At 43.8% G+C, this 22,463-nt stretch overlaps 1 protein-coding gene across 15 annotated transcripts in view; it reads left to right on the top strand.

Annotated features, from left to right (window-relative positions):
- Positions 1-22,463, top strand: part of bptf (bromodomain PHD finger transcription factor) — a 157,506-nt gene that overhangs the window by 118,688 nt on the left and 16,355 nt on the right. For all 15 annotated transcript variants that reach the window (XM_085963910.1, XM_085963913.1, XM_085963904.1 and 12 more), the window contains 6 exons: positions 3,089-3,324; positions 9,523-9,748; positions 10,207-10,802; positions 12,890-12,975; positions 16,337-16,562; positions 22,100-22,347. In XM_085963910.1, coding sequence (XP_085820036.1) covers positions 3,089-3,324; positions 9,523-9,748; positions 10,207-10,802; positions 12,890-12,975; positions 16,337-16,562; positions 22,100-22,347 — 1,618 coding nt within the window. The remainder of the gene's footprint in view (positions 1-3,088; positions 3,325-9,522; positions 9,749-10,206; positions 10,803-12,889; positions 12,976-16,336; positions 16,563-22,099; positions 22,348-22,463) is intronic.

The raw sequence follows: 22,463 nt of genomic DNA, 5'->3' as shown, positions 1-22,463 counted from the left end.
TAGATGGTGGATGCATTGGTTGTGATCTTCCAAAATTCCCCAGATTCTAGAACGGTTCCAGTGGATTGGAAGGTAGCAGATGTAACCCTGCTATTCAAGAAAGTAGGGAAGAGAGAAAACGGGGAGCTACAGGCAAGTTAGCCTGACATCAGTCATCAGGAAAATGCTGGAATCCATTATTAAGGAAGTGGTAACGGGGCACTTAAAAAATCATATGATTAGGCAGAGTCAACATGGTTTTATGAAAGGAAAATCGCATTTAACAAATGTATTAAGAGTTTTGAGGATGTAACTAGCAGGATAGATAAAGGGAACTTAATGGATGTAGAATATTTGGATTTCCAAAAGGCATTCGATAAGGTTGCCACGCAGGATAAGGGCTCATGAGGTTGGGGGTAATATTTAGCATGCTAGAGGATTGGTTAATGGATAGAAAACAGAGAATAGGGATAAACGGTTCATTTTCGGGTTGGCAGGCTGTAACGAGTGGGATGCCGCAAGGATCAGTGCTTGGGCCTCAGCTGTTTGCAGTCGATATTAATAACTTAGATGAAGGGTCCGAGTGCAATGTATCCATGTTTGGTGACGATAAAAAGCTAGGTGGGAAAGTAAGCTGTGAAGATGACACACACAGCCTGCAAAGGGATATAGACAGGTTAAGTGAGTGGGCAATAAGGTGGTAGATGGAGTATAATGTGGGGAAATGTGAGGTTATTCACTTTGGTAGGAAGAATAGAAAAACAATATTTTTTAAATGGTGAGAAACTATTAAATGTTGGTGTTCAGAGAGATTTAGGAGTCCTAATACAGGAAACAGAGTTAGCACGCAGGTACAGCAAGCAATTAGGAAGGCAAATGGCATGTTGGCCTTTATTGCACGGGGGTTGGAGTATAAGAGTAAGAAGTCTTGCTACAATTGTACAGGGCTTTGGTGAGACCACACCTGGAGTACTGTGCACAGTTTTGGTCTCCTTATCCGAGAAAGAACTTGGAGGCGGTGTAACGAAGGTTCACTAGATTGATCCCTGGGATGAGAGGATTGTCCTATGAGGAGAGATCGAGTAGATTGGGCCTATATTCTCGAGTTTAGAAGAATGCCAGGTGATTTCATTGAAACATAAGATTCTGAGGGGGATTGACAAGGTAGATGCTGAGGTTGTTTCCCCTGGCTGGAGAGTCTACAACTAAGGGGCATAATCTCAGGATAAGGGGTCGGCCATTTAAGACTGAGATGAGGTATTTCTTCATTCAGAGGGTTGTGAATCTTTGAAATTCTCTACCCCAAAGGGCTGTGGATGCTCAGTCGTTGAGCATATTAAAGGCTGAGATCGATAGATTTCTGGAATCGAGGGATATGGGGATCGAGCGGGAAAGTGGAGTTGAAGTCGAAGATCGGCCATGATCTTATTGAATGGCGGAGCAGGCTCGAAGGGCCGTATGGCCTACTACTCCTCCTCATTCTTATGGTCTTGTATCCAAAAGTCCCCCAACTCTCATCTCACCTGAAATTGATTAATGTTGGGAATGGTTCCTGGGCACTGACTGCCAGTACCACACCAAAGTGATGGTGCTTCATATGAGAGCAAAATCTGAAATAAAAACAGAAAATGCTGGAAATACTCAGCAGGTCAGGCAGCATCTGTGGAGAGAGAAACAGAGTTAACGTTTAAGGTCGATGACCCTTCGTCAGAACTGGAAAAAGCTGGAGATGGAACAGGTTTTTAAGCAAGTGCAGGGGCAGGGAGAGGGGGGAGGGGAGGAAAGAACAAAAGGGAAGGTCTGTGATAGGATGGAAGGCAGGAGAGATTAAGAGACAAAAGGGATGATGGTGCGAGGGAAAAGGAGATGGTAATGGGACAAGTTAAGAAACAAAAGATGGCTCTAGATGATGTGTAAATGACACTGGCAGAGTGAAAGACAGCTGCCATATGAGAGAGAGAAAAATAAATGGGGAAAAAAAAGATTGGGGCAGAGGTTAAGGTCTGAAATTGTTGAACTCGATGTTGAGTCCAGAGGGCTGTAAAGTGCCTAATCGAAAGATGAGGTGCTGTTCCTCGAGCTTACGTTGAGCTTCATTGGAACAGTGTAAGAGGCCGAGGACGGAGAGGTCAGAGTGGGAGCGGAGCGGAGAATTAAAGTGACAGGCGACCGGAAGCTCGGGGTCACCCTTACGGACTGACTGATGTGTTCCACAAAGCGGTCACCCAATCGGCATCCAGAAATCTTATCTATCTCGGCCTTGAATATGCTCAACGACTGAGCATCCCCAATGTAGAGGAGACTGCATCGTGAGCAGCGAATACAGTATACTAAATTGCAAGAAGTACAAGTAAATCGCTGTTTCACCTGGAAAGGAGTGTTTGGGGCCCTGGACAGTGGGAAGGGAGGAGCCGAGACAGCGTCTGTTTAGCGTTTGGGTACATCCTGACCAAACTCAATCAGTCCTCTCTGATATTTGTATGTGTTCATTTTCCTCAGTTACTGGTCACTGGTTAGTGATCAAAAGCAGGAGCCTGGCTTATTTTTAATTCTCCCACCCATGTAACACATTGGTCATTGAAGTACTAATTGTAATGGTCCCACTGTTGCATTCATGGTTTTGTCTTAAATGTGTGTTTATCCACTTTCTTCACTTGTGTGGCCTATAGTTTTATAGGCCTTCCTTCAGTGATGAGGACTTGGGAATTCAGACTCTGACCACCTCACTAGAATCTTAGTTTTACACCACAGGAGGAAGCCTTTGTGCCTGTTCTGGCTCGAGTAAAAGAGCTATCCACTTAGTTCAGTTCCCTTATACTTTCTCCAATCTTCTCTCAATTTCTTCTTTCTCAAGTATTTAAGCACTTTTCTTCCCTTTCTGATACAGCTTCATAAATGGATGTCACAGGGTTATCGGCACTAATCCAAGAATGGGTATTTGTTGCATTTAAATGAATTCAAAGTTGAACTAGGTTTGCTAAAGTTTAAACTATTGGAATAACAATACTTCCAATATTGGAAGCAGAGGAACAGAATGTTCATTTATAACAAGGGACTGACTGAACGAGTCTTAACAGGCTTTAATGCAGCTGCTCTATTTGCTTTCCAGCTCAAAACCAACAAGTTGTCACTCAGATTATCCGTGGACAGCCCGTAACAACTGTGTCAGGTACGGGCAATTTGGTTCAAAGTTCAGCCCAGAAGATGGTGACCGCTCCAAGCACGCCTATGCAACCTATCCAAAGTCGGCCTGCCACGCCACAAGGCCAGCAGCTAGCCCAGCGGCCACAACAGGGACAGGTTCGATTAACAATGGCACAGCTCACCCAGCTCACACAAGGACAGGTAAGAGTTGCGTGGTTTTCATCACGAAAAGAGGGAAACCATTACATGTAGGAATACTACACCATATACAGTGCAAAAACATTCTCTTTTTATTATTTAAAACCAAAAACTTCATTTACTAGTTTAACCTTTACTTATTTGTAAATCACGAGGGCAAGTAGCTTAAATTCTATGTAATCTATGTACTGTTTCCACTTGTAGGGAGAGCAAAATTAGAGGCCATCAATATAAGATAGTGACCAAGAAACCCAATAGGGAATTCAGAAGAAACTTATTTACCCGGAGAGTGGTTAGAATGTGGAACTCGCTACCACACGGAATGGTTGAGGCGAATAGTATAGATGCACTTAAGGGGAGGCTAGATAAGCACATGAGGGAGAAGAGAATTGTTGTATCCGTGTGTTAATGGAGACACGGAATGCAGGAGTTGGTTTAACAGGTGTTTACTGAACAAAGTCTGGAGGTGAACTAAAAGATACAAGACGCTATACAGGCTTATATACCTGAGTGGTCACTACCGGTATTACAGTACACAGGGGCTCTTAAAGGTACATACACTACAATTCCTCCCCTTTTTAGATAATTAGTACATAACATTTTAAGTAATCATTAATTAACATGTTTACAAGAACAATAATCTACACATTTGCTGCAGTTAATCAATTATAAGTCAGTCTCTCTGGAGGCTTCCTGACTCGGTCCGGATAACGCCTCGGTGGTGTAGTAGTTTTCGGTGGTGTAGTAGGTTCTTTTGGCAAGGTCGATTCGGCTTGAATGCCAGTGTCGGGTTCATCTGGTTCCAGTATCACCGGATCGGAGGTAGATACTATGGGTATCTCTGCTTCATCATTAGGCGTATAGAGTTGTGGTGTAGGTTGTCCCTTTTCGGATGACTCTATGATCTGGTCAGCATGGCGCCTTATTATGCTTTCTCCAATGTCCATGGTATACATCAGCGGTCCTAGTCGTGTGCAAATAGTTCCAGGCTGCCATTTCTCGGTACGGTAGTCCCGGGCCAAAACTTGTTGACCTATCTGGAAGGTTCTAGTTGGCCTTTCATTCATGCCTTGAAATTGCCAGTTCTTTACGTCCCTTCTGATGTTTGGCTTGATCAAATCCAGCCGGCATCTTAGTCTTCTATTGAAAAACATCACGGCGGGAGTTTGGTTTGTAGCCACATGTGTTGCATTCCTGTACGCAAACAAGAAGTTATCTACCTTATGTTGTAGATTTATGTCTTCATTACCCATGGCCTTTATGGCCTTCTTGAAGGTCTGGACAAACCTTTCAGCTAATCCATTGGTGGCGGGATGGTATGGGGCGGACATGTAGTGCTTAACCCCATTGTTTTTTAAGAACTTCCTGAATTCTTCGGACACAAATTGCGGTCCATTATCAGAACAGATCTGTTCAGGCAGCCCATTCCTGGCAAATATGGTCCTTAATACTGTGATGGTTTTTTCCGTGGTGGTGGAGGACATCTTTATTACCTCCGGCCACTTGGAGTGTGTATCAACCGCGATTAAGAACATTGAGTCCATAAATGGACCAGCAAAGTCGATATGTACCCTTTGCCATGGAGATGAGGGCCACTCCCATGGATGTAGAGGGGCTTGCGGTGGGGCGTTTTGGACCTTCTGGCATCCTAGACAGCTCTTGGTCATTTCTTCGATGTCTCCATCGATACCTGGCCACCACACAAACGCTCTGGCTAGGTTCTTCATTTTCACTCCACCCAGATGCCCCTCGTGAAGCTCCTTTAGCACTTTATCCTGGAGTTTGGGTGGAATCACCACTTTGGATCCACACATCAAGGTTCCTCGGCACACTGACAGCTGTTCTCTTCTTTGCGAGAATGCTGGCAACAGTGGTTCGCAATGTGCTGGCCATCCCTTCACCGTTAAATCGTAGACTCGTGAGAGAGTCGGGTCATTTCTCGTTTCCTTTTCAATGGTAGAATTTGTTACTGGTAGACATTCCACTATGGCTGAGTGGAACATCTCCACTGGGTCCACTGTAGGTGCCTCTTCTACCGTTGGCAACGGTAGGCGCAATAAACCGTCAGCATTCCCATGCTGTTTTGATCCTATGTCACATTGGTGTGCCCCTAGGAAAAGGGACCACCTCTGTAGCCTTTGCGCTGTCATAATGGGAACGCCCTTTTTAGGGTTGAATATGGAGACGAGGGGTTGATGGTCAGTCAACAAGGTAAATTTTTGTCTGTGTAGGTAATGGTTGAATTTCTTCACTCCCCATACCAGGCTGAGTGCTTCCCTGTCGATCTGGGCATAGTTACGCTCAGCTGAGTTCAATGAGCGTGACGCAAAAGCTATCGGCCGCTCCGAGCCATCAGGGAATCTATGCGATAATACCGCTCCTACGCCATAAGGGGATGCATCGCACGCCAGTCTGATTGGCAGTGATGGGTTGTAATGAGCCAACACTTCCTTGGACGTGATCAAGCCTTTGCATTTATGGAAGGCACGTTTACAGTCTTCGCTCCATTTCCAAATTACTCCCGTTTGTAGCAGTGCGTTAAGAGGATGCAGAACAGTTGACAAGTTCGGTAAAAATTTATGATAGTAATTTATCAATCCCAGGAACGACCTTAATTGTGAGACATTTTCAGGTGCTGGGGCTTTTATGACCGCTTCAATTTTTTCAGGTGACTTATGCAATCCTTCTTCGTTAATTATATGGCCACAATATGATATATGTTTCTGGAAAAATTCACACTTGGGGCGATTTGCTCGTCGGCCCCGTTCTCTCAGCCTAGTGAGCACCTGCTCCAAATTGGCACGGTGCTCGTTGTCGTTTTCTCCTGTTACAAGGATGTCGTCTAGGTAGCATTGAGTCCCCGAAATCCCTTGCAGGACTTGCTCCATAGCTCTTTGCCAGATAGCTGGAGCTGATGCTACTCCGAAAACCAGTCGATTGTACTGGTACAGGCCTTTGTGTGTGTTTATCGTGAGATACTTTTTAGAGGCCTCCTCAACCTCCATCTGTAGATATGCCTGTGCCAAGTCAATTTTGGTGAAACGTTTCCCTCCGGATAGTGAGGCGAAAATATCTTCTATCCTTGGAAGAGGATACTGTATCGTGTGAAGGACCGGGTTTACAGTTACCTTGAAGTCCCCACAGATGCGAATTTTTCTCCGTTCTTCAGATTTATCATTATTCAACGTTTTCTTCATGACCGGGACGATGGGTGTTGCCCACTCGCTCCAATCTACCTTGGATAATACGCCTGCCTTTTCCAAATTCTCCAGCTCTGCCTCGACGGCTGGACGAATTGCATATGGCACCGGCCTTGCCTTAAAAAACTTGGGAATTGCCGCATCTTCCACTTCTATTGAGGCTGTGACGCCTTTCAAGGTTCCTAGTTCCTGTTGAAACACTTCTTTGGCGTTGGCCAAGATGTCTTTTAATCGTTCAGGTATGACATCATCACCATTTTTTTTCTTACTGGTCACCATCAGTGCCTGAATGGAGTGCCAGTCTAAACGTATCTTCCTGATCCATTCACGTCCCAACAGCGGTGGACCACCATCTTGCAGAACGTATAAATACAACTTCTGTATTTCCTTGCCGTTGTATACAACAGGCACCCTTATTTTCCCTCTGGGGTATACTTTCTGCCCCGTATACGTCTTTAAGATAATGGATGTGTCTTTCAAAGGTATATGCGGAAATAGCCGCTCGTAATCCCGTCGACTTATGACGGTCAGAGCTGATCCTGTATCTAGCTCCATTTTAACTGGGGACCCCGCTATCGTGAGGGTAACCCAAATGGTCTGGTAATCTTCTTTGGCAATTACATTATATAATTTGAGACAGCTTAGTCTCTTGTTTCCGGAGTCGCTATCGCTCTTCTGGTCTTCGGAGCTACTGTCCGTCATCATTTGTACCTTTCTGTACTTTTCCTTATTGTTTTTTTTTCTGTCAGTGGATTTTTTGTTTCCAGATCGGCATACACGTGCAATGTGTCCCATCTTTCCACATTGCCTGCATGCTTTGTCCTTGAACCAGCAGTCCCTCTGGTCATGGGTGGATCTGCCGCAGCGATAACATCTCTCGAAACCCCGTGTCATTTCATGGGTGCCGAAGTCCTGTGGCTTTTGCTGTATCTCTGCAGCTCCTCTTGCTGCTGCTTCGTATGATACAGCCACACTGAAAGCCTTGTCCAGTATCAAATCTTTCTCAGAAAGTAGCCTTTTCTGTGTTCCTTCACTTAGGAGACCGCAGACGAATTTGTGTCGTAGAGAATCTGCCAGTCCTGCCCCGAATTGGCAGTGCTTTGACAGCTTTCTTAATTCGGTGAGGTAATCAGCGTTACTTTCATTCTTGTGCTGATTCCTCCTGAAGAATTTGAATCATTCCGCTATCAGCAGCGGTGTTGGGTTTAAGTGCTCCTGTAGGGTATCAACAATCTCCTTAAAATTCTTGTCCATCGGTTTGGCTGGAGTGATTACGTTTCGTAACAGCCCGTATGTCCTTGCGCCCATCAGATTTAGAAGTACCGATGCCTTTTTATCATCCTCTACTTCATTCGCTGTGCAATATACCTCCACTCTTTCCACATATGTGGTCCAATCCTCTATATCACTATCGAAAGCAGTAATAGTGCCAGTCTTGGGCATCCTGAAAATCAAAAATGGCGCCTCCCGCGCTTTCCCGCCGCTGCTGACAACGCTGTTCTCCACGGTTTTTATTTACACAGATATTTTTAATAGTTGGAGACTCGTTCCCGCCGGACTCTCTGGGACTTTTCCCTCCCTCTGCTTGGTCCGAACGCCGACCTGCTTTGCAATGCCGGCCGTCTCCCAAGTGCTCCACCCTCCGTCTCTGTTTGCCTCCACCTTCCGACTCGCTGCTCGGCCCCGCTGCAGAGCCACCCGATCGAGTCCCAGCCCGCCGCCCAGGAAGGATTAGTGCAGTACCTGCCACCAGCCCGGGTAGCTGGTGAAACCACAGTTTTTTTTTTTTTTTCTTCGACTTTCGTCTGAGGAATCGATCTCCTTGAGGTGCTGCCGAATTGCAGGTAAGTCCGTTTCCAATTCGTCGCCACTGTTGTATCCGTGTGTTAATGGAGACACGGAATGCAGGAGTTGGTTTAACAGGTGTTTACTGAACAATGTCTGGAGGTGAACTAACAGATACAGGTCACTATACAGGCTTATATACCCAAGTGGTCACTACCGGTATTACAGTACACGGGCTCTTAAAGGTACATACACTACAAGAATAGGGGGTTATGCTGATAGTTAGATGAGGAAGGATGGGAGGAGGCTCGAATGGCGCATGAACGCCGGCATGGCCTGTTTCCGTGCTGTATATTCGATGTAATGCTATGTGATCTAAGGTTTCTGTTTGGAAGAGAAATTTGATTGAGTATATTTTAAATTTGTGATTAAATTTGCTTGAAGCTGCTGCGCCCAACAGTATCTAATCGATCTCATTTGTACTCATCCAGTTGGCGAAAACCACTGCAAAATTCTACTGTTTCATTGATTAGTTTTGGATTTTTTTTTACCAGCACTTTTGACTAGTTATAAACGGTCCACTTCCAACCCTCAATACTGTCTGCTCCTTTAGTCAGTAGCATCTGTCCCGTCACGCCAACATTTAACAGGTTCTCTTTCAATTATTGTAATGCGAGTTAAAGTTCCTGCAGATTCCAAATCGTGAGGAGCGTTCGATGTTTTAAAGCTTTCTTTTCAGAAAAAGAACAGTTTTAACAGATAACAGTTGCGGTGAATCTTTTTTTTTGAGGTACTGTCTTGAGAGTAGAATTCTTCAAATTTGATGCATTTAGGTATAATTTTGAAATTGCCAAATGCCTTTATATTGATAGATTCAATGCTACCTCAGCATTAAAATTGATGTGACTCATACATCCCAAATTTTGGGAGAGTGTGATTCTTTAGCAGCGGTGTACAGCATTAGAATGAGTGAGAAATTCAGGCTCCTTCACGAGAAGAAATAACCCCATAAATACTCTCAGGACTGGGTGGGGGGGTAAATTTCTTGGCTTATTTTGTATTTTTGTTAATTCGGCATTGTCCTCATGTCAGTTAGTACCTCCTATAAAAGTACAGATGAGAGTAGCAAACGGAGGGTATTTTGCTCAAATGAAGGCACGTACTGGTGCTGACAGAACTGTTCCATTTGGTAATTCTGCTGCTGTTCTTGTTGCAGAGTGGAGGTCAGGGATTGACTGTGGTGATTCAAGGGCAGGGGCAAACTACTGGACAGCTTCAGCTTATCCCACAAGGCGTATCAGTAATTCCTGGGCCAGGACAACAGTTAATGCAGGCTGCCATGCCAAGTGGAACTATTCAGAGGTTCCTCTTCACGCCCCTGCCAACAGTAACGGCATCAGCTGTTGCAACAACAGTAGCTGCTGCAACAACAGCAGCACCAGGTATGGCAATTCTATTGGTGTCATTTATTTTCAACATTTTAGCTAAATGAAGTAGCTTGGTAATAAACACCTATGGGCTATGTTCTCAGTCAGTTTCTAAATGCTTTATTGAAATTACAAATTTTTATTATATTCACAATGGAACCAGTCAGTAAGTTACTGTTAATCATGGACATCACAGGCCCAATAAAAATATGTCCCCAGCATCAAAATTATGCTAGAATGTTACCTTCTCATTACATTTGTGCGTGAAGAATGTATACGAAAATGTTGAATAATTTCACTCACTGCAAGAAATTAACTTCTCTAAATCATTGTACAGATAATGTTGCAGTTTTTATTATATAATTGGAACACTCATTTTATTGCCTCAGGTATCAATTACCATTATTTTCTAATATGTAGCGATGTAATTTGTGTGAGATGCTGTATATATTATATTTAATCTTGTTCTGCAGCTGCAGTGGAACAGAAACCGGTGCAAACGCATGTACAACAATTACAAACCCCAATCCAATCACCGCCTCCGCCGCCTTCTCCAGTTCAGACTTCAGTTGCCTGTCAGCCACCATCCTCCATACAACCTGTCCAAACACAACCAGCACAAGCCCAGCCTGTTGTACAAGCTCAACCACTAGCTCAAGTTCCTCCCGTCCAGGCTAGGAATCAGCTAACTGTACAGTCCCCACCTCGGCCTCAGCTGCAGGCCCAGCAACCTCAAGCCCAGGTTCAGACAATAGCCCCTCAACCTCCACTTCAACCCCAAGTTCCGACTCAGGTGGCAGCTGAGACCCAGACACTGCCTCAGGTCCCTCAGGGTGTGGTTCAGCAACAAATCAAACTCGAGGTCCCTGTTCAGATTCAGCAGCCAGGTCTGACTCCAGCCCAGCAGATCCAAAATGTGGTCAGTGTGCAAGCAGCCAGTGTCCAGGAGCAACTCCAGCGAATCCAGCAGATCCGTGAACAGCAGCAGCAGAAGAAACAGCTGCAGATAGAGGCTAAGAGGGAGCACCTGCTACAGACCACAAACCAAAACGAAATCATTCAGAAACAGGTAATCACTCCAGTGGTGAAGAATGAAATGTACTTACTGCCTACCTTAATTTTTTTTTTTATTTTAAGATTACACATTGCATTAGCATTGCCACTTATAAAATATTGCATTCCTTCCAGTGTGTGTAGCCAAGCTTTTGGAAATTGCTGCCATTACTTGTAAATCAAGATAAGTAGAAAAATCTACCAATATATTCTGCTTTAAATAAGGAATTCTCACCATCCGAGCACAATTCTGCTCAAAATTTAGCTCCTTAAGGTTATTTTCTCAGTTTCTCTCCAGGGCACCTGTGCTGCTACCTTTGCACTGGGAGGTGCAACAGCAAAGGATGACTTGCCCTTTTTAGAAAGATCATTCCCTCCACTCACTGCCTTTCTCTGAGTGTGGCCAGCATTAGGAATTCATTCTGCAAAGAATCACAGTTACAAACCTGCAACCTACCAATTTGTGCTTCATCTTCCTCTGAAACAAGCTTTTAAAAATTCTTGGAAGAAAATGGACTGTATATTGGTTATTTTGAAGCTAGGTATAGTCAAATAACACTGCATTGTAGAAGCACTTCAGATGGGCATACTTTCTATGTAGTTCTTAAAATGAATCTGCCTAGTGTACGTAATTTATATATATTCCCTTTTTGGGTACTCCCCACAGCCACATGCAGTAGTCTGGCTCAAAATGACAGTCATGGGAAACCTACTCCCAGTGTGTGTCACTGCACTGCACAATGGCAGTCCACCCAGTCATTGCTATTTGTAGGGTTTCAAATGAGACCTTTGATACAAATGAAAACTGAGTTATGATCGCAGACTGAAAACATCTACGGCTTTTGCAGCTAATGATGTTTAAACTTGATCATCAAATGATCAGAATCCTTAATCTGTAGTTTGCTGTGCTTCCTCCCCTCAAATCTACTAGGTGAAGCCATAAATTGAACCAACTACTCGCGAGGGGCTCCCAGTTTAATTAGTGGAACGGTGCATTTTATTGCAAAAGTAGTCACCGAAAGCTGACCCCTTCATTGAATTTGTCTGGTATAAAATGCCCGCTGAACGGTTTTTACCTGTAGACTTGAATGTCACTCGCATGACATCAGCTAGCTGCCTGTCGTGCTGTAGTACTAGAAATTAAGCCAGTGAATAAGCAAAGACACTTATACCCAGAACTCATGCCTGTCACCCTGTGCTGTCACTGGGTGCGAGTGTAGGGCTGGTTGCATTTCTGTGTGTTTTGTTTTCTTTCTCCTTCCCTCTCTTTCGCAAAGTGCCCAAACTTTGCTCACTTTTTTTTCATCCTCCACCCCCGCCCCCCCAACACAGATTAAACACTTTCTGTCTGTCTGTTGTTGCCATCACTTGAGAATTTTTTTTCAATGTTTGCTGCTACTCATTGAAGTTTGGAGGTGTTTAATACTTTCTTCGTCAAAGTTATCTTTCATGCATTAACTATTTAGAATCATAGAAATTTGCAGCACAGAAGGAGGCCATTTGATCCATCGTGTCTGTGTCGGCCGATAAAGCGCTATCCAGCCTAGTCCCACTTTCCAGCCTTTGGTCCGTAGCCTTGTAGGTTACAGCACTTACAAGTGCATATCCAAGTACTTTTTAAATGTGATGTGGATTTCTGCCTCTACCACTCTTTCAGGCAGCGAGTTCCAGACCCCCACCACCCTCTGGGTGAAAAAGTTCTCCTCAACTCCCCTCTAATCCTTTTACCAATTAATTTAAATCTATGCTCCCTGGTTATTGACCTCTCTGCTAAGGGTAAATAGGTCCTTCCTATCCACTCTATCCAGGTCCCTCATAATTTTATACACCTCAATCAAGTCTCCCCTCAGCCTCCTCTGTTCCAAAGAAAACCACCCCAGCCTATCCAATCTTTCCTCATAGCTAAAATTCTCCAGTCCTGGCAGCATCCTCGTAAATCTCCTCTGCACCCTCTCTAGTGCAATCACATCTTTCCTGTAATGTGGTGACCAGAACTGTACGCAGTACTCTAGCTGTGGCCTAACTAGTATTTTATGCAGTTGAAGCATAACCTCCCTGCTCTTATATTCTGTGCCTCTTATTATATTTGTTCTTGTTATTAAGGTTGTAATGAAACAAAATGCTGTGATTGAGCACTTGAAGGCGAAGAGTAGGATGATGTCACCTGCTGAACGGGAAGAAAACCAGAGGTATATTTATCTCAGAATAATGGGTATTTGAAAGCGGTTATGAGACTGTAAACTAATTGAGGGATTCGAGAAGTACCTATCGGTGCTATTTAGAATTGGTGCAATTTAGAATCGGCATCTGTACCTTGACATTACAGCTGAATTCTGTGGTACTGTGCACAGGAACGTGAATAGGCCATCGGTCACTTGAGTCTATTCTGCCATTCTATTAGATCATGCCTGATCTGCATTTCAACTCCATGTATCTGTCTTTTCTCCATATCCCTTGATACCCTTACCCAACAAAAATCTATCAATCTCAGTCTTACATTTTTGTTTTTACAGTACTATGTTCACAGTTTGCAAGTTTCTTTTTAGCCATGCTTTTGTTTGTGGCTTGCAGTATGCATTACATCAGTGATGTATAAATTTAATCTGTGGACAATAAGTATATCCTATAGTTCAGAAAAATTTATGGTTTTGATTGGCTGGTCAGTGTTGATTAAAAGGGACAGGAATTATTTTTATTCTCCGTACACTCCTGTTTTATACAAGTATAATAATAGATTGAAGAGACTTTTTCTTAAAATTTTTGTAAAAACCTCAATTTTCTTACCCACGGGTAAATCCTTAAGCCAGGTGTGTCTCGCTGCTCGGCCACTCCTGTAACATCACTGATAGGTGTTAACTCCATAGAAAGCATTGGGGGCTGCGACTTCATACCTGCCTGAGAACTGATGTGGGGCTGTGCAGGGGTCGGCAGGGAATGCAGATTACCTGGTACTGTTGTGGGTTCCCAAGATGCTGCAGCTCCAGGGAGCCTAATGCAACCTAAAGTTGCAGCCCTCGCTGGTTTCCTACGGAGACTCCACCAATTAGTGACATCGCTGGGGTAGCCTAGCAGACAGCTAGATTCTATTGGGTCTCCCCGTGGGTAGGAAAATGGTAATTTTCACAAAAATCTCTCATCTGTTTCATTCCCATAAAACGAACCACTTTGAGCAAAGGATAATCTTCCTTGTTTCACTTCCTCCTGACCTTGCATCCCATTTAATTTTGCAAAGACACTTGAAATAAGGGATAGGTTCTTAGAATTTATGTAAAAGAGTTTCAAGTTCTCTTTTGTTGCAAGTAAATGCCAAATTCTTAATTGCCGTGAGAAAGAGGTGAGATAAAGCAGAACAAAAGTGTTTACATAAAATAAAATGGCCTATCCTGGACTGTGTATTAAAAGTTGGACTTGAACGATGCAGAAAGTTTACATGTGAAATAGAGGACACAGCTCATTAAAGCACTTCGCTCTAACCTGGTGTTTTAATTGACCCAGCTCTCAATCTAACAAAATGTAATGGTGGATTATTCACTATAAAATGCAGTAAGCAATTACTAAGGATTATAATATGTCCGCCTCCTTTATCATCCATTGCTAAGGAGGAGTTTCTCATTGAGAGAATACAGCTTGGCATTCATTGATGGCTATTTTACTGTTCTTTTACATGCATGAAAAAAGCTTACATTTTGGTTTCTTGTAGGAAAAGTTAAATTTTATGCTGTGATACAATTCTATCTGTGCTTTTATGCTGTTTTTATTTATATTATATTATCAAATCTATGAGGCAGTTAAAGATGTAATTTGGCAGTAATAAAATGTAATCCTGAGATGGAATTGCACTATTGCATCTCCCTTGTCGATATTATTTGTATTGTGTAGCATATTTTTTTTTTCATTTAAGCACTGACTTTGGTGTCTGCCTGTTAGCCTCATAGAAAGAATTAGATTTATATAGTTCCCCTCAGGACATCCCAGAGCGCTTTACAGCCAACGAAGTGCTTGTGTAGCCACTGTTGTAATGTAGGAAACGCGGCAGCCAATTTGCGCACGGCAAGGTCGCACAAACAGCAATGTGATAATGACCAGATAATCTCTTTTTTTTTAAAGTGATGATGCTTGAGGAATAAATGCCCTGCCGTTCCTTGAAATAACGCCATGGAATCTTTTAGGTCCACCTGAAAGAGCAGACTGGGCCTCGGTTTAGCGTCCCAACAGTGCAGCACTCCCTGATTTTTGTACTCCAGTCTCTGGAGTGGGACTTAAACCCACGACCTTCTGACTCGGAGGCGAGAGTGCTACCCACTGAGCCACAGCTGACACTCATGCATGTTGGGCACTGGTGAAGTAAATGCAAGACTAGTGTATAAACTTGTACATCCTGTTATCATGAGCTGTGAGCAGATATTTTATGCATAAATCCCCCAGCATTGACATTATGAATGATAATGGGTTACGGGTAGCAATCTATTCATTAGGTCATTGGAGGGAAACTTAATGTCATTGCGAGGGGAGTTCATAAAATGCAAGTCTGTTCTGAAGCTGTGTCTATCCAGTGCATTTAAAACCTAAAACAATAACGAGAGATAACCAGTAAGTGTACAGTTCAATCCCTTTGGAATTGTGTGGCAATTCAAATGAATGGGTTTCCCCTTCAGCATTCCATTCCTAAACCTGCTGAGGCCTTGTTTTAAAAAGTATATCCTGTATGTTATCTTTAAATTGAGTTTTTCTTCTAAAACGGCTGTAGTGCCTTACTTTTCCGTCGGCAATACCATCACCTTGTTGATTGCAGCACTAACTACTGATGGTTCAGTCAGTATGATGCATTAGATCTTACAGACCGGGAAGGTTCCTGGGATCCCTTAGTTGTGATAATAGCCGCAAGGACTATGCAAGGGTTGTTCCCGTGTCTCCCAATGGGAAGCGTCTAGCTTCTGCTTGGTCATTCCTCCCAACAACACAACGGAGATCAACGACGGCAGCCTGGGAGATCATGGGTGTGAATGACCTGTTTGACTCCTGATTAATTATCTTCAGAATCTTTAATTGGAATATTTAAGACATTAATAAACTCACTTTAGTGCTATTTTTAAGGTCAGAAATTGGAATCTTGTTGTGATTTACTTTGTTTGCCAGAAGCAAAATCAGGGCAATCTCAAGCTTGGGAACTGTCTCTCCCCACCCAGATAATACTTGTTGCTGTAAAATCAGCACAGAAATTTTCGGCTAATATTCTTGCTCTTGGAAAATAGTTCGAAGTCTGTGCACACAGCAGCAAATTAGATACAGTAAAATTTCTGAAGAGGGAGTTTAATTAACCCGTGACCCCAGAAATGCATGTTAATATCGCAGAATTCAAAGTAGTGTTTTCTGAACATGTCCATCAGCTTGTGATGGTTTGTAATGAAGGAAGAGAATATTATTATTATAAGGAGTTGTGTTTTTGCTGTTAACAAATATCTTGCGAAATGTTTCCTGGAGAAAAAGGTAAATCACTGGAAAGTGTGTTAAAGATCCGTTTCACTTCTTTATTTCTCTCTCTGGATCCAGAATGATTGTGTGTAACCAGGTCATGAAGTATATTCTGGATAAAATTGACAAGGAGGAAAAGCAAGCAGCAAAGAAAAGAAAGCGAGATGAGAACGTGGAGCAGAAGCGCAGTAAACAGAATGCCACCAAGCTGTCAGCACTGTTGTTCAAACACAAAGAGCAGTTGAAGGCTGAGATCCTAAAGAAAAGGGCATTGTTAGACAAAGAGCTTCAAATTGAGGTTCAGGTATGTGACAAATAAGCATTAACTTAAGTTTGTTTACAGTGTTAAAGAAAGAAAGACTTACATTTACTTTTCACATTACTGCAGCTCTCAAAAATATCTCGAATCACCTCACTATTTTGCAGTGTAGTTGCTATGGTGACAAATATGGAAGCTGTCATTTTGCACATAACCAGATCCTACAAACAGCAATGAAATGAATAATCAGTGTAATCTCTTTGCTGATGTCAAGGAGGAGATTTTGGCCAGGGCATCGGAAGAACACCCTGCTATTTGCATAACTCCGTGGTTCCAACTGCTCAAAGCTCTCCAGAATTGAAGTGCGTGGAATTATAAAATGTTCAGCGCATCATGCCTGTGCCTGCTCTTTGAAAGAGCTATCTCAATTCGTCACACCACCTCCCCCCACCTTTTCCCCCATAGCCCTAAAAGAATTTCCTTTTGAAGTATATATCCAATTCCCTTGTGAAAGTTACTATTGAATCTGCTTCCATCACCCCTTCAGGCAGTGCATTCCAGATCATCACTTGCTGCATAAAAATATTTCACCTCATCTCCCCTTTGGTTCTTCGATCAGTTATGTTAAATCTGTGTCCTCTGGTTACCGACCCACCTACAGTGGAACAGTTTCTCCTTATTTACTCGATGAGCAGCCCTCATCATTTTGAACACCTCTATTAAATGTTGCCTTAACCGTCTGCTCTAAAGAGATCAATCCCAGCTTTTCTACTCTCTCAACATAACTGAATTCCCTCATCCCTGGTATCATTCTGGTAAATCTTCTCTGCACCCTCCCAAAGACCTTGACATCCTTCCTAAAGTGTGGTGCTCAGAATTGGGCGCAATACTTTAGCTGAGGCCTAACTAGTGATTTATAAAGGTTTAGCATAACTTCCTTGCTTTTGTATTTTATTCCTCTATTTATAAAGCCACGGATCCTGTTTGCTTTTTTAACAGCTTTATCAACTTGTTCTGCCATCTTCAAAGATTTGTGTATGTGAACCCCCAGGTCTCTGTACCTGCACCCCCTTTAAATTTGTGCTATTAAGTTTATATTCCCTCTCCTCATTCTTCCTTTCAAAATGCATCACTTCACACTACTCTGCAATAAATGTCATCTGCTATGTCTGCCCAATTCACCTGTCTTGTCGGTATGTCCTCCTGAAGTCTGCTGCTATCCAACTTGCTGTTCAGCACATTTCCAGGTTTTGTGTTATCTGAAAACTTGGAGATTATGGACTCAAATTTCCAAGCCCTTTGGAGGCGGGAGTGGTGGGAAAATTGCAGAATCGGAGGGGGCACGATCCCATCCCGCCCCAACCCACCTCCATGCCAATGTCCCAAGAGGCGGGTATCGACCTGTGCTGGGAGCCGCCTCCCTGAGGCGGGAAGGGGATTAGTGCCAATTAACTACAGAAAATGCTGGAAAAATTCAGCAGGCCAGGCAACATCCGTGGAGAGAAATTAGAGTCAACGTTTCGGGCCGAACCCTTTTGAAGGTTAGACCCGAAACGTCACTCTAATTTCTCTCCACGGATGTTGCCTGGCCTGCTGTGTTTTCCCAGCATTTTCTGTTATTTCGGATTTCCAGCATCTGCAGTATTTTGCTATTGTACTAGTGCCAATTAACTGCCTGTTAACAGGTAGTTAACGGGCAGTTTTTTGCCTAATCCCTATTTTTAGCCCTGAAGTGTGGGCTTCCCGACGGCTCCAAACCATGCCAAGTTAGCGAGGCGGACCGTCGGTCTGAAGGGGTTGGAGGGGTCGAGATGTCCGTTGTGCAGGTGAGTGATGGGGTGCATGTGTGCAGAGGTAAGTGTGAGAGTTAAGTGTGAAGTGTTTTTATAAGTTTTACTTACTTTTACTTTCTCCTGCAGGCTTCCTTCCTTCAGTTCTCGGGAGTCCCTCAGTTCACCGGCACAGAAAGCAGAATGGCCGCTGAAATGTCAAAAGCTGCAGCATTCTGCTTTCTGATCTGGAGAGATCTCTAACTGAGTCTGAGTAGAAGGACTCAAGTTAGAAGACAGATTGTCAGTGTTTGACAGCTTCACAGAGCTGTCAAACGCTGATTTTTCATCTGTCAAAAGGTCTTGACAGATGAAATGTCAATCACTGACGTCACCAGTAACCAGGTGTCCCTTAATTGGCCTGCTGAGCCCGCTGGGTGGGCTTAAGGTCAATCAAGGGAAAATAGCGTGGGTTGGACACAAGTTGATGGAGGCGGGACTAGAACCCAAAAAGTGGGTGTCCCGCCTCCATCACGTCCCCATTGACAAAATCCAGCCCTTTGTCTCCTATACCCAACTCCAGATCATTAATATATATCATAAAGAACAGTGGTCCGAATACCGACCCTTGGGGAACACCACTGTATACTTCCGTCCAGTCTGAAAAACACCATTCACCAGTACACTGTTTTCTGTCTCTTAGCCAAATTCATATCCATGCTGCCACTTCCCCTTTAATCCAATGGGCTTTATTTTTGTTAACATGTTATTACTTACACTTCTGTAATAATGCATAAGATTCTTGCCATTAGCATTTTATTTTATTCTTTGAATGTCCCTATATTGTCCCCAAACACACTTTTCAACAGACAGCCTTCCACTTCTGATTCTGCACTTGATTGTCTGGGACATGGAGTTCTTGTTCTGATGGTGCAGACGATGGTACAGTTAAAACTAGGTGATGTTGAATGACGGTTCTTGCCTTCCTTGCTAATGGGTGCAATGCGTTGTTTCCAAGGAACGCTCATAGAGTCATAGAGTTTTACAGCACAGAAAGAGGCCCTTCGGCCCATCGTGTCTGCGCCGCCCATCCATCCCTGTCCAGCCTAATCCCATTTTCCAGCATTTGGTCCATAGCCTTGTATGCAATGGCATTTCAAGTGCTCATCCAAATGCTTCTTGAATGTTGTGAGGGTTCCTGCCTCTACCACCCTTTCAGGCATTGAGTTCCACATTCCAACCACCCTCTGGGTGAAAAAGTTCCTCCTCAAATCCCCTCTAAATCTCCTGCCCCTTACCCTGAATCTATGCCCCCTTGTTATTGACCCCCCTAAGGGGAAAAGTTCCTCTTTGTCTACCCTATCTATGCCCCTCATCATTTTGTACACCTCAATCAGGTCCCCCCTCAGCCTTCTTTGCTCCAAGGAAAACAACCCCAGCCTGTCCAGCCTCTCTTCATAGCTGAGGCGCTCCATCCCAGGTAACATCCTGGTGAATCTTCTCTGCACCCTCTCCAAAGCAATCACATCCTTCCTATAGTGAGGCGACCAGAACTGCACACAGTACTCCAGCTGTGGCCTCACCAGCGTTTTGTACAGCTCCATCATAACCTCCCTGCTCTTATATTCTATGCCTCGGCTAATGAAGGCAAGTATCCCATATGCCTTTTTAACCACCTTATCTACCTGTTCCGCTGCCTTCAGGGATCTATGTACATGTACACCAAGGTCCCTCTGTACTTCCTAGGGTCCTACCACTCATTGTGTATTCCCTTGCCTTATTTGTCCGTCCAAAATGCATCACCTCGCACTTTTCAGGGTTAAATTCCATTTGCCACTTTTCCACCCATCTGACCAACCCGTTTATATCGTCCTGTAGCCTGAGGCTTTCCTCCTCGCAATTTACCACCCCACCAATTTTCATGTCATCTGCGAACTTACTGATCATACCTTTTACATTCTCATCCAAATCATTTATGTAGATCACAAACAACAAGGGACCCAGCACCGATCCCTGAGGTACCCCACTGGACACAGGCTTCCAGTCACAAAAGCAACCTTCGACCATCACCCTCTGCCTCCTGCCACTCAGCCAGTTTAGGATCCAACGCGCCAAGGCACCCTGGATCCCATGGGCTCTTACCTTCTTGACCAGTCTCCTATGCGGGACTTTGTCAAAAGCTTTACTGAAGTCCATGTAAACCACATCCACAGCATTTCCCTCATCCACCCCCCTAGTCACCCCCTCGAAAAATTCAATCAGATTTGTCAGACATGATTTACCCTTGACAAAGCCATGCTGACTATCCCCGATTAATCCTTGCCTCTCCAAGTGGAGACTAATTTTGTCCCTCAGAATTTTTTCCAATAATTTCCCTACCACAGATGTTAGGCTCACTGGCCTGTAATTCCCTGGTTTATCCCTGCTACCCTTCTTGAATAATGGTACTACGTTAGCTGTTCTCCAGTCCTCTGGTACATCCCCTGTGGCCAGAGAGGTTCTGAAAATTTGTGTCAGAGCCCCTGCAATCTCCTCCTTTGCCTCCCACAGCAGCCTGGGATACATCTTGTCTGGGCCTGGGGATTTATCCACTTTTTGGCCTGCTAAAACCGCTACCACCTCCTCCCTCTCGATGCTAATATGTTCAAGTATGTCACAGTCCCCTTGCCCGATTTCTATGTCTGCATCGTCTTTCTCCATAGTGAACACAGATGCAAAAAATTCATTTATAACCCCGCCTACATCATCTGGCTCTACACACAGATTGCCACTTTGGTCCCTAATGGGCCCTACCCTTTCCCTGGTTATCCTCTTGCCCTTGATATACTTATAAAACATCTTAGGATTTTCCTTTATTTTGCTCGCCAGTGTTATTTCATGGCCCCTCCTCACCCTCCTAATTTCTTTTTTAAGTATGCCCCTGCACTTTTTATACTCCTCTAGGGCTTCTTCCGTCTTTAGCCTTTTGTAACTGCCAAAATCCCCCTTTTTATTTCTAATGCATTTTTGTATATCCCTTGTCATCCAAGGTTCCCTTTGCTTGTTGGTCCCACCCTTGACCTTTACAGGAACATGTTGGCGTTGTACTCTCTATTTCCCTTCTGAAAGTCTCCCACTGTTTTGATGTGGATTTTCCTATAAGTAGCTGCTCCCAGTCCACTTTGGCCAGATCCTGCCTTATCATATTAAAATCGGCCTTCCCCCAATTTAGAACCCTTATTTCCGGGCCGTCTTTGTCTTTTTCCATGACCACCTTAAATCTCACCGAATTATGGTCACTGTCGCCAAAATGCTCTCCTACTGACACTTCCACCACTTGCCACGCTATCTGACAATTCAACCAAAAACTGAATTCAGCTTGCCCAACTGAAAGAAATAAGTTCAAGTGGCAGACAGTGCCAGCACCTCTGCCACAGAGTCACTTAGCCCCCTTAATATGATGATGAAATAGAAGTTAGTCGGCCATCACCAACAGTAAGGGTGGAGTTCGGTATTTTTCAGTATCGCTCCTTAAGCTAAATTAGTAAACTGTCTGAATTCTAGGCATCAATATGGCACCAGGCAGTCCTTCCTCTTGTGGTTGGGAGACTAGGAGGTGAAACCTAAAATTGAGAAAATTATGCTTCTGCATTTTTTCTGACATGTTTGTAAAGTCTTTCAAGGGGATCTCTCTGTTACCTGATGTATAGAGTACAATTTGCAGCAGTATTCTGCTGCACGCTGTTGTTCCCTGCTCCCACGCACTTGGCCACATTGGCACAGTTGTTACGTGAATTTGTTCCTGTTGACTGTACTTTTTGTTCCTTTTGGTAGGAGGAGCTGAAAAGAGACAGGAATAAATTAAGGAAAGAGAAAGAGAAGGCGCAGGCTGCAGCTTTACACACTGCAGCCATTGCCACCGCAAATGCCGTTCAAATCGCGGTGACACAGAAACGAAAGCGAGACGAAGAGAAGGAGCCAGCAAAAGCGAAGAAGAAGAAGATGATTTCTACTACCTCAAAAGAATCCAAGAAGGACACAAAGCTTTACTGTATCTGCAAGACACCTTATGATGAATCAAAGTATGTGATAGAAAAAATGTCCTCCGCCTGTTTTTCAGAATTTTAAAACAATTCTCCCAGTTCCAGAAGGGCCTTTTGCCACAGGTTCCATGCATTGTTCCAAGAGGATGTGCAGG

Source organism: Somniosus microcephalus, chromosome 21 (genome assembly GCF_052327205.1).
Source record: "Somniosus microcephalus isolate GS21.2 chromosome 21, FLI_Smic_1.0, whole genome shotgun sequence".
NCBI lineage: Eukaryota > Metazoa > Chordata > Chondrichthyes > Squaliformes > Somniosidae > Somniosus > Somniosus microcephalus.
The sequence above is the reverse complement of the archived record's forward strand: the minus strand, read 5'-3'. Positions and strand labels throughout refer to the sequence as shown.